The sequence below is a fragment of the Anopheles marshallii genome, chromosome 2 (assembly GCF_943734725.1).
Source record: "Anopheles marshallii chromosome 2, idAnoMarsDA_429_01, whole genome shotgun sequence".
NCBI lineage: Eukaryota > Metazoa > Arthropoda > Insecta > Diptera > Culicidae > Anopheles > Anopheles marshallii.
The window spans coordinates 6,086,734-6,098,850 of record NC_071326.1 but is presented as its reverse complement, the minus strand read 5'-3'; the positions used below and the strand labels follow the sequence as shown (position 1 = coordinate 6,098,850).

Below are 12,117 nucleotides of genomic sequence, written 5' to 3'. Positions count from 1 at the left end.
TTACTATCAACACCTACCGCCACCACAATACCACCTCCAATGTGGAGGGTTCGAGTGACTTCGATCGGTGCAATTGTAAACCAAAATGTCGACCTAGAATTACTGCAACCGACCTGCCATTTGCTTCGTGTCGTAAAAATTCCAACGCCGCTTGAGAAGGGGAGGGACGACACGGGGACATAAAAACTGGCCGCGCCTATAAACAAATGGCAACGAACGGCGGTAAAATCTAACAGAAAAGACAACCGTCCGAAGAAAGTATCACATATTTCTCGCTAACGTCAGCAAACAATCACGAGAACAAACCAACCTCATAAAACCGGCTTCCTGCAAGACGCTTGTCAACCCCAGAAGAATGTGCTGCTGACGTACATTAGCGGCCACACACGTCCCCGCAGGCTTGCTCAGGATCGAATTATTAAACTCAAACGCACTTATTTTTAGTTCACCTCTCTGGTAGTCGGCGCGCACGAACTGAAACCGGTTTTTGGGGTTAGTTTTCGATTAAATCCGTTATCAGGCCGGCTGTCGAAGGTTACCCAAGCAAGCGCCGGGGAGGATATATTTATCTCAGCAACCTGCAATAATAAATCAAGCACTGCTTAGGGATGCGCCTTGCATGCAGCGGAGTGATAAGTCGCAGTATGTTGTTGGGACGGATGATCCGGATGATCCGGAAGTGGACATAGCGCAACCTCTTGTTGACGAAGGTTTTAATGAAGGGTTCTAAATTTGTTGTTCATATCCACTCGGGAAGAATAGATACCGCTTGTTTACTGGTTGATGATGTTGTATCTTCGCAGCAAAAAGTTGTTGATCCGATTGTAGAGTTTGAGGTGTGAATGCGACACTTGTTAACTTACTGATATCGAATATCCCGAGGAACTTCTGTTATTCGTGAGCATCACAACTCATTAAAAATTTCTCTGAATCATCGCGTCTTTATGTTTACGCAATTCACCGAGCGACGAGTTTCGAATCAAGGCAAGAGACACATCTTTGTTACCTAATACGGCACACTACTTAGCCGAACCGGTTCTAACCGCAAGGGGATGTAGGATTCCAGCGAATTTGTGTAGTAAACAAAATTAACCTCATTCTTTGCCGATCTAATGCTAACGATGGTAGCTAACCCTGCATCACAACTACCTTCCTCTACCCAGCAATACTTAGTTGTACTGCATCCATCCGGTGCACACTGGCGTTAGTTGGTGCCCAAACAAACACACACCCACTTTCGCCCTGAACGTGCGAAGGGTGCAACGTTGATAAGCTGTAGAAAATTTACGACGTTGCGTTATTACTTCATTGGCAAACTACGAGCAACGTTGCATCTGAACAAACAAACGCTCCTCCATGCCGCTCCGCCATTGCGACTGCACGTCCCAGTAAACTCTCGTCGAGCTCGGTCCAACTCTGGCTACTCAACCCTGTCCAAACCTCCAAGATATCTCACTCTCGCCCTCCCGCAATGAGGGGGGGGGGGGAGTTTGTTCACATTGAAGAACATAACCAACAAATCGTAAAATAAAAGGCGTACATCGACAATGGAATTACATACGAACATACTGCACAAAATTGTAAAGTCCCTGAAGTTGTTGGGGCCGCCTGCGAAAGGGGAAACAGTGCCTAAGAGGTGCACGTGCAGGCAGGCAGGCAGGCAGGCAAGAAGATACGATAGCCACCGGACGCGATAGTGTTAGTAGTGGCGGCAGATCTCGCCATCGTTACTCGTGTCCCGGCAGTTAACTCGCCTCGCGGGCGAACACCGAAGATACACACCATCAAAGCAATAAGCAGCGTTGGCGTCAGCTCTCACGAGCGCGCGCGCCGCCTGACCTACTCGATGGTCGTTCGCTACTACGCGCAGATATTGAACAGCGCTCGAGCGAAGTAGACATACGCGGCTCTCGCAAAGAAAAAAAAAAACCGTTTCACAGTGCCTTCGTGAGCTGGACAACGCATCCAAGTGTGACGTAGTGCGTACGAAACACTCACTCGCAAATCAAGGAACGTTTTCACCAGTGAAAAGAACTCACCCAATCTACTTCCGAGCTAGTGTGTGCAGTGCATTGTTAGCGTGTGACGGCTCCATACAGTGTAGCGATGGGATTGCTTCGACGGAACAGCCTAAACATTGGCAAATGGTTTCCGGCCGGTACGCAGCAGACAACCGTTGTGGCGCCCTCGGCCGGAACCGTTCCGCCACGAGGCAGTTTCGGCAGCTCGGTCGCCATACAGAAGCTGCGCGAAAGCAAGTGGTTCGACGCTGGCGAGGAGCGCATCTTTTGCGCCGTGATCGAGAACGGGTTCATTGTGGAGGTGCGCCGCCAGACGGCACCCGGCGACAGCTGGTTCGGTGTCGTGTCCATCGAGCAGAAGAAGTGTAAGTGGGTGGTCCGAGGGTGGAGGATGCAAACACCCGGGATGGATTGTACAAGAAATAAATATAATTCCTTCCCTTTGTGGTCGGCGATCGCTGGGTTTCGCGGGCGATGAGAACATTCTCGTGACCGTGGAGGTTGACGGTGTGCTCGTGAAATCGCACCCCGGGTCTTACAACCGGTGTGCGGTAGCATCGTCCATCGGGACAAAGGGGATCCCCGGACAGAAAGGAGGGGACAGAGAGAGAGAGGCTTCTGCAGATATATGCAGGGCGGGGGAGGAGGGAAGGGGCAATTCGTTGGCTATTTTTAGCACGCATCGTAATAGCAGCAGGAATCGGTGCACCGGCACCAGGTGGAGGCGACGGATCGAATAACGAGACGCCGTGAAGGTGTGGACTTTGAAGGACGCGCTGTACTGCACCCGGCGTATGGCGGGGACCACAGAGTTGTTTACAGTGGCAAGGGAAAATAGTGTGACGCGTCCCGTGGAAAGGGGAATGTACCATTTTGGGGGAGGAGAGTTTGTTTTGCCATAACCACATCAAAGGCCATTTGCATTGCGTTGCATTGCAATAGTGGTCAATGTTGCTTTGCCCCACCCTACCACCCCCGGACGGGCATTATTTACGAGTTTGTCTACGGTTGAAAGTGCATCCAGTGCAAATGGCTTACTGCCTGCACCGCTTCTCCTATCCAACCCCGGGCATTTCTGCAACGCAAAACTAATTGTTTGGTGGCAGTTTTCTAGTAGAACAATTCACAGCAGCACGCTAGGTGGATGGGGTGTGATTCTACGTCTGGGTTTTATGGCGACTGTGGGGATATGCTAATTAACGCTGCAGCGCGCTGTATGTCGGGGATCGTTTCGATTCTCACGATAGTGGAACAGTTTTTTTTGCCGCTGCCTGATTACGCTGGGAGGCACGGTTGGTTCTAAAACAGGTTATGTAAATTAACCGCTGTGACGACATACTGCACATACCTCCACGATATTACGATCGTATTACGAGCTCCACACTTGTGTATGATCTAATGATCTTCGCTCACTTCCAATGTCTTTCCAGCGCCCAAACCTACCGCCGAATGCGTTAAAATATATTCCGTGCGCATGAAGGAGAATGAGAAGAAGCCGATGAAAGTGTACTGCGTGACATTGTCTAATCTGTGGCAGCAAGGCCATCAGCTGCGGATCAACAACGTGGCCGATCGCACAAAGAAAGCGCACCCCGAGAAAGACATTCTCGCACAGGTAAGATTGTTGTGTCATTTTCCACAATATCCGGACGTTACTGGAGCACTCGAATATGTAGAACCAATGGCTAAGAGGATACTAATTGAAGTGTACTGTTCTGTCGCTGTTCTTGTCATTATCTCACCTCCGACAGATAAAATACGCCTCGAAATGCCAAATGTCGTTCCACAACAGTCAACATTTTGCCGAATTTTGTCGGTACGGTGACCGACCGCAGGACAGCCGGAAGCGACAAGTAAGTGCGTTACTGAAACGGTTCGAGGACGCATTGCAAGGAGCACACAACAGCTACTTCTGAGCTATACGACTCTGCCCTGCCCGGGAGCTCGCGAAAGGTTAAAACCAGTGCACATTCTTTACTTTTGTTGGGCTTTGTTGGGTGCGGGAGAGGAGATGCGTTTTACCTTTGCTCTGGTGGTGGAATATGGAATACTTATCGTATAGTTCAGTACACGATTACATGATAGCAGATAACACACTCGTACATACACCGCACAACACTTGACATGGAACTTAAGCTCTCCCATTCCATCGCTTATCACTGTAACGCTTCGATTGACACGTTCAATGTTTTATTACAATGTTTGTTTCTCAAATGTTTCTCCTCGCCAGATTTCGGACTGCGCCAAATGGGGTGGTATCAATATGGGGGCAACGCTCATCTTCATGGAGATGCAGAAGAAGCAAAAGTCCCTATCGCATTAGGGAATGCCTTGCGCGTGTGTATCGTCCTTGCGGTACCATAGCCAATATTTGCTCGTGGAGCACTAGAACTGGTCCTTAGTGGTTAAGCATTTGCAGCGAAAGCAGAAAACCGTGAAACATTATTGTGATTTATGTCACTTGATACGTTTAAGGTACAATTTATCGAAGTGTTTTTGTTTTGGATCTTTAGGTACGAATGTGGTATTACGCATCTTACACGTAGCGAGTAGCGTTTAATGTGTAGATTATTTGGTATAAGCGAAGCAGCACTGAAACTGATCACCATGTGGATTGTAAACGGTATTGTTGCGTTGAATCATTTTGTATCATTACCAAAGCCCAGCAGTAGTAGGTATATAGGTATAAGATGAACAGTTTATACTTTTGTGGAGAAATCTATGTAAATGAAAATAAAATAAATTCTATACATTTATTGAGATCAAACATCGAACTGGAAGCTGAAAATCCTTCTTGGTGGTTAATCTTGTGATCTTCAGAAGCATAATATATTTCCTATTCAATACCTTTACTGATGACTAGACCATATCAGCGCGAAACATAATATAAAAATGAACTTTAATTGACCTTAGATGGTGCTCCAATGCCTTTTTTTATCCACGGAAGAACGGCCGGGCCGTATATCTAGTGTTGCAACGGTTTAACAGAAAACAAATGTTTCAGCACCTTAATTAGAAAAATAATATAAAAAATACAGCAAAGCAGCATACAGAAGCACACTATCTGTATGTATCTTTGTATCACTTAATATCCAACGGTCCTTTTAAAAGCTGAAGCGATTTTAAGCGTTTGTATTCTCTCATGTGTCAAATTTGTGTCGAAGCGTTTTCAGAAGCAGTGGCCATAGTGTACAAAAGTATTTTATGTTACAAAACATACTTTTACATTATCTAATATCTGTTGCACTACTTTTGTACTCATTTTCCACACTATTGCAACATTTTCCATAATTGCTATCGATCGTGCACACGGCAAATAGACCATAAACGCCGAATTTTGACCCGCGAAGCGTATCTCGCACTCATAGTCCACCTGTCAAACGTGTTGTTGCTTTGGCGTTTGCAATACGTGTGGCCACAACCTGAACGCGTAGTGATTAATTCTATGTAATCCAACAAAAAACGGAACAGTAGTGCTGTTTGGTAGTGAAAAGTAGTGCTGTAATCTTAACTTAAGCGCAACAAATGTAAAAAATCTTAGTGCAATACAGGAAAACCCACGCAACCAGCTGAAACACAAAGCCTACGCGCTTTGGAGTGCACCTGAAATCGTTGCGTACATCAGCGCCCCCGGGGGTGTGTATGTGTGATGTCTGGTAGTGTAGAGAGCAGAGCCCGAAAAGGAAACAACGCACAAACGCATTATTCTGTGGCAGCGAACAAAGCGCATTCGTAGCAAGGATTTGTTGCTACAATTCGTTGCTGCTATTTAGAGCCATTACGCAGTAGGAGCACACATTAGTAGCGCGGGAGGAAAGCGCATTAGTCATACAGAAAAATGTCGCGAAATCAATAGATAAGGCGCTGGATGTGGTTTACGTACAGTGGTGTGTTTTTTTCTGTTGTTGCTTTTACGTTGCCCCGCAAGCGTACTATCAGCATTTCTTTTCCCGTCACCAGTACATAGCGTGCGGGAGCAAAAAAGAAATCCCAGTAGCATAGTGTTTTGAATGCAATCTCGGAACCCTGCGCGCTTTGCAGCAATTTTTCCTTTCCGCATACACCTAGTCTGACAGCAACTAGGAAGCAACCGGTAGAATTCTACACCACCAGAACTCGATTTCTCCCGAGTATCCTGTTTTTTTTTCCTCCCCCCGAGATCCGTGGCGCAGATGGGTGGTAGGCTGTGATACGACGACACGTAGACAACGCATGCTGCGCGCGTAGGAACGAAAGAGACCAGATAGTTGGCTCGAATCGATAGCAACGAAACGCAAGCGTGGAAGCAAAGAGTGTAGGGTGAATTTCCACGCCTGCTGTGAATAATAGTGGTCCAGACGGAGATAAAGCGAGAGAGCGAAGAAGAAAGGATTAAAGAGGATATTTCGGCATACCCAAGGATCTGTGTATTGCAACTTCGAGTGGATGCAATCAACACCTGCATCGACATTAGTATAGCGGAAACAAAACAATAAGAATGAATGGGTTAAGGTAAGTCAGTGTGGGAAGATGAGAAAAATGGGCTCACACGTACAAGTAGGGTGAGAAGCATACGCAATCATCGCTAAAACATATTTTCCAGACGTTGGAAAAACTAGGGGAGCGAAATTATATACTTTTCCCTGTATCGCTTTATCGATTATCCACTTCCGGCGATGCATCTTAGCGTTATTAGATGTGTCCTTTTTGCCATTCCCAGTCGCAGGAGGCACCCTAACCATGGGTATGAATCGATTAGTTTGAAACTCAAAGCAAGCCATGTACACTCGACGTATATTAATCCCAGTCACGCATATTGCTTTGATAATGTGTTGTGTGGCGGGTCCGTTCGTCAAGATTATGACGATCCGCTCGTGTGCACTGTGTTTCACAACGGTGCGCTAATTACCCCCTATCGGTCCATCATAAGACGATCTAATACGATCATAAACGTTCGCTGTTAACATGATAGTGCGCCATACTTTCCGGTTCAGGCTTCAGCCCACCACCCATGGGGAGGGTTTTCGCCATTCAAGCTAAAAGTAAACAGTTTGGGATTATTTGTGTAAATATTGTGGCAATATACACCCACCACTCCGCGTCGCTTGCATGTGAACGGATATTTGTTGGAACATATTGAAATTGCTCAAAGTTGAAACGTGTCAGAGCTGCGTAGGGAAATGCAATGTACACTAATGTAAATGTTTTTCCCCGACTTTTAGCTTTGGAGAACTGTGCTGCCTGTTTTGTTGCCCCCCGTTGCCGGGACGTATTGCTGCCAAACTTGCCTTTCTACCACCGGAACCGACGTACAACCTGACGCCGATCGATGAGTCGAAGGCGAAATATTTGCTCAGCTTCAACGAGCGGGCCGAGTGGCCATACTCGGAGCGCGAAAAGGAAAACGTCGAAGGGTTCTTCACGCGCACATCACGCGGCAACAAGCTGTCCTGCATCTACGTCAAGTGTACACCGACCGCAAAATACACGCTGCTGTTCTCCCACGGGAATGCGGTCGATCTTGGACAGATGAGTAGCTTCTACCTTGGGCTCGGTTTGCGTATCAACTGTAACATCTTCAGCTATGATTACTCTGGCTACGGTATGAGCGGTGGCAAACCGTCGGAAAAGAACTTGTACGCTGATATCGATGCGGCGTGGCATTCGCTACGTACCCGGTTTGGAGTTAGTCCGGAAAATATCATACTGTACGGGCAGAGCATCGGTACGGTGCCGACTGTTGATCTGGCGGCACGCTACGAAGTTGGAGCTGTGATTCTGCACTCTCCCCTGATGTCGGGGATGAGGGTAGCCTTTCCAAACACGAAGCGAACGTGGTTTTTCGATGTGTTTCCAAGGTAAGTGTGAGGAAATTGTCGCCCGAATGGATGTTAATTAACTTCGTGTCCTTTTTTCTTCTTCTCCATCAGTATCGATAAGGTGTCGAAGATATCATCACCGGTGCTGGTGATACATGGCACGGAGGATGAGGTTATAGATTTTTCACACGGGCTAAGCATCTACGAAAAGTGCCCAAAAGCCGTAGAACCGCTGTGGGTAGAGGTACGTACAGGGGACCAGTTAAATGCGAACGAAATAATATCAATAAAATTCGACCCATTTGTGATTTTTCCCTCAAAAAACCTTCACAGGGTGCTGGGCACAATGATGTGGAGCTGTACAATCAATATCTGGACCGGCTCAAGAAGTTTATCGCGGTAGAGCTGGGCAACTGACAATTAAAGAATGCCTCATCCGGTCAGCAGCTCTCTTCTTCATCGTCGGCCGGAGCGGCAACAGTACCAGCCCCCAAGAGCCCACAGCGCCCGATTAAAGCGGCCGGAAAACGAGCCACTACGGAAGAAGCACCGGCCACCACCAACACATCGAGCACGAGTGGCACCACAGCAGCAACCGGAGCAGCCGGTTCCTCGTCGCGCAGTGGTAGCGAAAAACTTTTATAGCACTCGTTACCTGGGTCAAGCGGCAGCAGCTCGTACAGTTGCAGCTGCGGCAAGACTGCTAACCGATCGGACAAATCGAAAAACGCTTCGCACACTCACGCGCATCATCATCACCAGCACAACCATCAGCCCCATTCGACGATCAGCAGCAGCATTCGGAAGGAGTTGGCTTCGTACGAGAATCCCTACCAGGCATCGGGTGGTGTGCGCAAGAAACCAACCAAACGCAACGCCAGCACGGAAAGTCTTGATCTGTTCGATAAATGTCCACCGGACGAATGTAGCTGTGGGCTTTATTCGCCCAGTTCGATAAATGGTGGGAAAAGTTGCCGAAAGTGTAGCGCTTGTGATAGTGGACGTCCTGGGAAGTCTGGCACCTCGTCGGGGGGGACGCAACAGAAGAAGAACAACTCTTCCAAATTTAAAGATGCCTCAACGAGCCCGAAATCGTGCAGTCCCATGAAAACGATGGCGCCGGAATGTCGCAGCCCGAAAATTGAGGCCTCCACGGATACGAAGTTTGATTTCAATCTTTCCCCAAAAACCGAAAGTCACTACCGGCGACTCTCTTCACTGAGCATTAATTCATCCGGGAAGCATGCGGCTACCGCAAGTCCTATGAAGCACTCGGGATCAGCAGCAGGAACATCGACAACAACAAGCCCAAAGGTGAGTCCCCAGAAGCTAACACCGATGAGGACATCCGAACAGCGCACGTTGGAAAAGTCCAACTCACTCGGCGATAGCAAACCACCCCGTCTGCTTCGGAATACGCGCAGCTTATCACCACGACCACCCGTACGCCATCAACATTCGATAATGGTTTCCGATGAGAACGATATCATCTCGGTGAAGTTGTCGCCGAACGAGGAGTACGATGATGAGGCGGTAAAACGGGCGGTGGGTGCTACGGTTAAGCTAGAAGTTGAGAATTTGACCGCGCCGGCAAATGGTTGCGGGACGGAACGGGCCAAAAAGTTGGGTGATTGCATGAAAAGTGCGAACGGCAATAGAAGCACCAGCTGCTTGGTGTACGTTCCTTCCGATCCTTGGACGCGAATGTCGGCAAGTAACTCACCACTACCATCAGCCAAGCAGCAGAAATCAAAGACGCTTGATAATAGCAGCAAATTGCACGGCAAACCTAGTCTGGATTTCATGAAAAATTCCGACCCATGGGTGTGGCGATCGAATGTGAACCTCCCGGAACGGTTGGCAAAGGGTGGCAAAAAGCGTGCGGCCGGTTTACCGCATCAAACCAAATCGCTCACCAACACCGTCAGCCGGGATGATTCGGACGTTGCCAGACATCAGTCAAAACTCTGTCAGCAGCAATCCCTCGGACGGTTCGAAAAGACGCTTACCATACCGGGCGTGGATGGTGGGAGTTTCGATGCGCGCAAAAAAATTACTCGACCGAAGCTGCAGCGTTCCAAATCGCCATCGTTCTACGAGGATCTCTTTCAACCGCCACCGGCTGGCGGTGGTGCGGAACCAAACAAATCACCTCAAACGGGGTCACTATCGCTTGGGAAAAATAAGTCCGTTTCCTCGCTGAAGATGGAAAAGAATGCTTCCAACTTGAATCTAAACGGACACAACAGTGGCACCAGCACCAGTGGTCTTGTCAGCAACTCGAACAACACTAACCACAGCAGCAATACAAGCGTCAGCGGTAGCTTTAGCAGCTACAATGGTAATGGGTCACCGACCACCCGGAAGCAACCGTCGCCGAAGCTGAGCATACTGCCTGCAACAACAGCAGTCGCCACCCTACAGCAGCATTCTTCATCCCCGGCAAAGCATCATCAGGAGGCAACGAAGACATCCCAGAACTTGCTGAATCCGAACATGTTTCAACCGCGCCACAGTTTCTCGACACCTTCACAAAAGGATGACGAGCTGCAGCTCAACATACGGCGCTTGAGCGAACAGATGAACAAGTACAGCCATTCGTCAGCCTTCCCGTCCCCACCGGCATTCCTAAACGACACGATCCTTCAGCAGCAGGTCACAGCGAGCAAAAAGGTGGGCGGAAGTGGCAGCAGTTTGACGGTGGGAGGTACGAGCGCCGGCAGTATCGGTGGGCTGAACGAAGCGTCCCAGCGCAAAACGGCTTCCCACTCGAAGATTAATGAACCAATCCTTGAAACGCGTTGCTAAACTGGCGGGACATTTGTAGCTAGCATAAATTAATTCAAAAGCACTTAGGCAACATTCTTAGGCGCGACTGGAATTTGGGCAGCAAAGTGTTGTTGTACGATCACGGGACGGTCTGTTTCGGACGGATTGATTTGAGCGAGAGAAAAACTGCAAGGAATTTTGAACGAATTGACGCACGGGCGATTGATTTACATGCGATGTGACTCTAACGGTGTGTGCGCGAGGATGTATTCTTTTATCCAACCGCGCGCAAACACACACACAAACAAACATGATTTAAAAACTTTTGAATGTTGATAAGCGCACAAGACCGGTACCGGTAGTCTGGATTGAGAACAAAAACTAGCAAGTAAACAATCATTATATCATTCATTCATTCATAAGTCGGTAATTCGGGGAGCGAAATCACGGGATAGCAAGATATGGGACGGAATATGGAGCGTTTGTTTTCCGTAACAGAGGCAGACATGTTTATTATTCATAGACGATGAACAAGGGAATATCATTAGTAAGAATTTTAGATTTTAAGAAGTGAATAGAAGAACAGAGGACGAGAAAAGGAAACTTGAACCAAACAGAAGAAGTTAGCAAAATTTAATAACGATCACAGTTCGATCGGTAGGCTAAAATGTTGAACGTGTGAATTGGATCGGAAACAAAACCTGATTGACTTTAATCATAGGAAAATATGGCACGCATTCGTCTAACGCGCTGCGGTTAGTGTGAATGAGTGCTGTACAACTAGAGTGCCAACAGTACCCGGCGCAATGCGATAAACAAGCTGGTCGGATAGGTGTCGTAAACGATTGATACTACGATACAATTGCGTGTGGCGGCACACCAAACGAAATATCCGCAACAAGCAGTTCGGATGTGCAATAACGAGAAGTATCGTACTAGTGTAGAGAAACATCGGATAATGGATGCGTTGGTTTTGAACGATTTAGCTTAAATTCTAAAATCCTTTCTGTCCCTCGTCGACAGGGACACAAACAAGCTAGCGAAAGTTAGATACACGAGTTGCGAAGCAGATACAGTATTAGATTGTCTGGTAAAAAACACGCGGGCAGACGTTGATATTTCGCAGTTTACTTATATACGCACGCATGCAAGCGATTTTACTTAGAAACTCCACCGTATCTGGACCCCGAACTGTTTAGTTCCGTGATTGTTTGAAGTGCGTTCGATGTTTTTTTTTCTGTTTCCACATGTAGGAGCGTTTATTAGTTTTGGTTCCACTTTCTTGATTAGATTCACGGTTTACGCCACTTGATGAACAAATGCTACACGAAAAGAAGCAGTTAGTTCTAGTGTTTCGTTACGTTGATCTTTACATGCGTTTTACGTTCATGTTAGTAATAGTTGGCCCTTGCAACCTCCAATTGCAATACACAATATTCCTACGTCGATAGGAAGCGAATCCTGAGACCGGTGCAGAGAAAAGAGAACAATGGCGTCAGCAAAGGGACGTGCATGATTTAACAATAAAT

At 47.6% G+C, this 12,117-nt stretch overlaps 3 protein-coding genes across 3 annotated transcripts; all 3 read left to right on the top strand.

Moving 5' to 3' along the window:
* The first annotated feature begins 2,106 nt into the window (after positions 1–2,106).
* On the top strand, positions 2,107–4,344 carry LOC128707784 (uncharacterized). Its single transcript, XM_053802741.1, has 4 exons — positions 2,107–2,386; positions 3,452–3,636; positions 3,773–3,874; positions 4,252–4,344. Exons 1-4 carry the CDS (start codon positions 2,107–2,109, stop codon positions 4,342–4,344), a joined length of 660 nt encoding a protein of 219 aa, XP_053658716.1.
* A 2,154-nt stretch (positions 4,345–6,498) lies between these two features.
* On the top strand, positions 6,499–8,236 carry LOC128706801 (alpha/beta hydrolase domain-containing protein 17B). The gene is made up of 4 exons (XM_053801743.1): positions 6,499–6,512; positions 7,223–7,858; positions 7,931–8,063; positions 8,153–8,236. Exons 1-4 carry the CDS (start codon positions 6,499–6,501, stop codon positions 8,234–8,236), a joined length of 867 nt encoding a protein of 288 aa, XP_053657718.1.
* A 10-nt stretch (positions 8,237–8,246) lies between these two features.
* LOC128709714 (nucleolar protein dao-5-like) lies at positions 8,247–10,627 on the top strand. The gene is made up of 2 exons (XM_053804724.1): positions 8,247–8,426; positions 8,582–10,627. The coding sequence occupies exons 1-2, from the start codon at positions 8,247–8,249 to the stop codon at positions 10,625–10,627; spliced, it is 2,226 nt and encodes a 741-aa protein (XP_053660699.1).
* Positions 10,628–12,117: the final 1,490 nt, after the last annotated feature.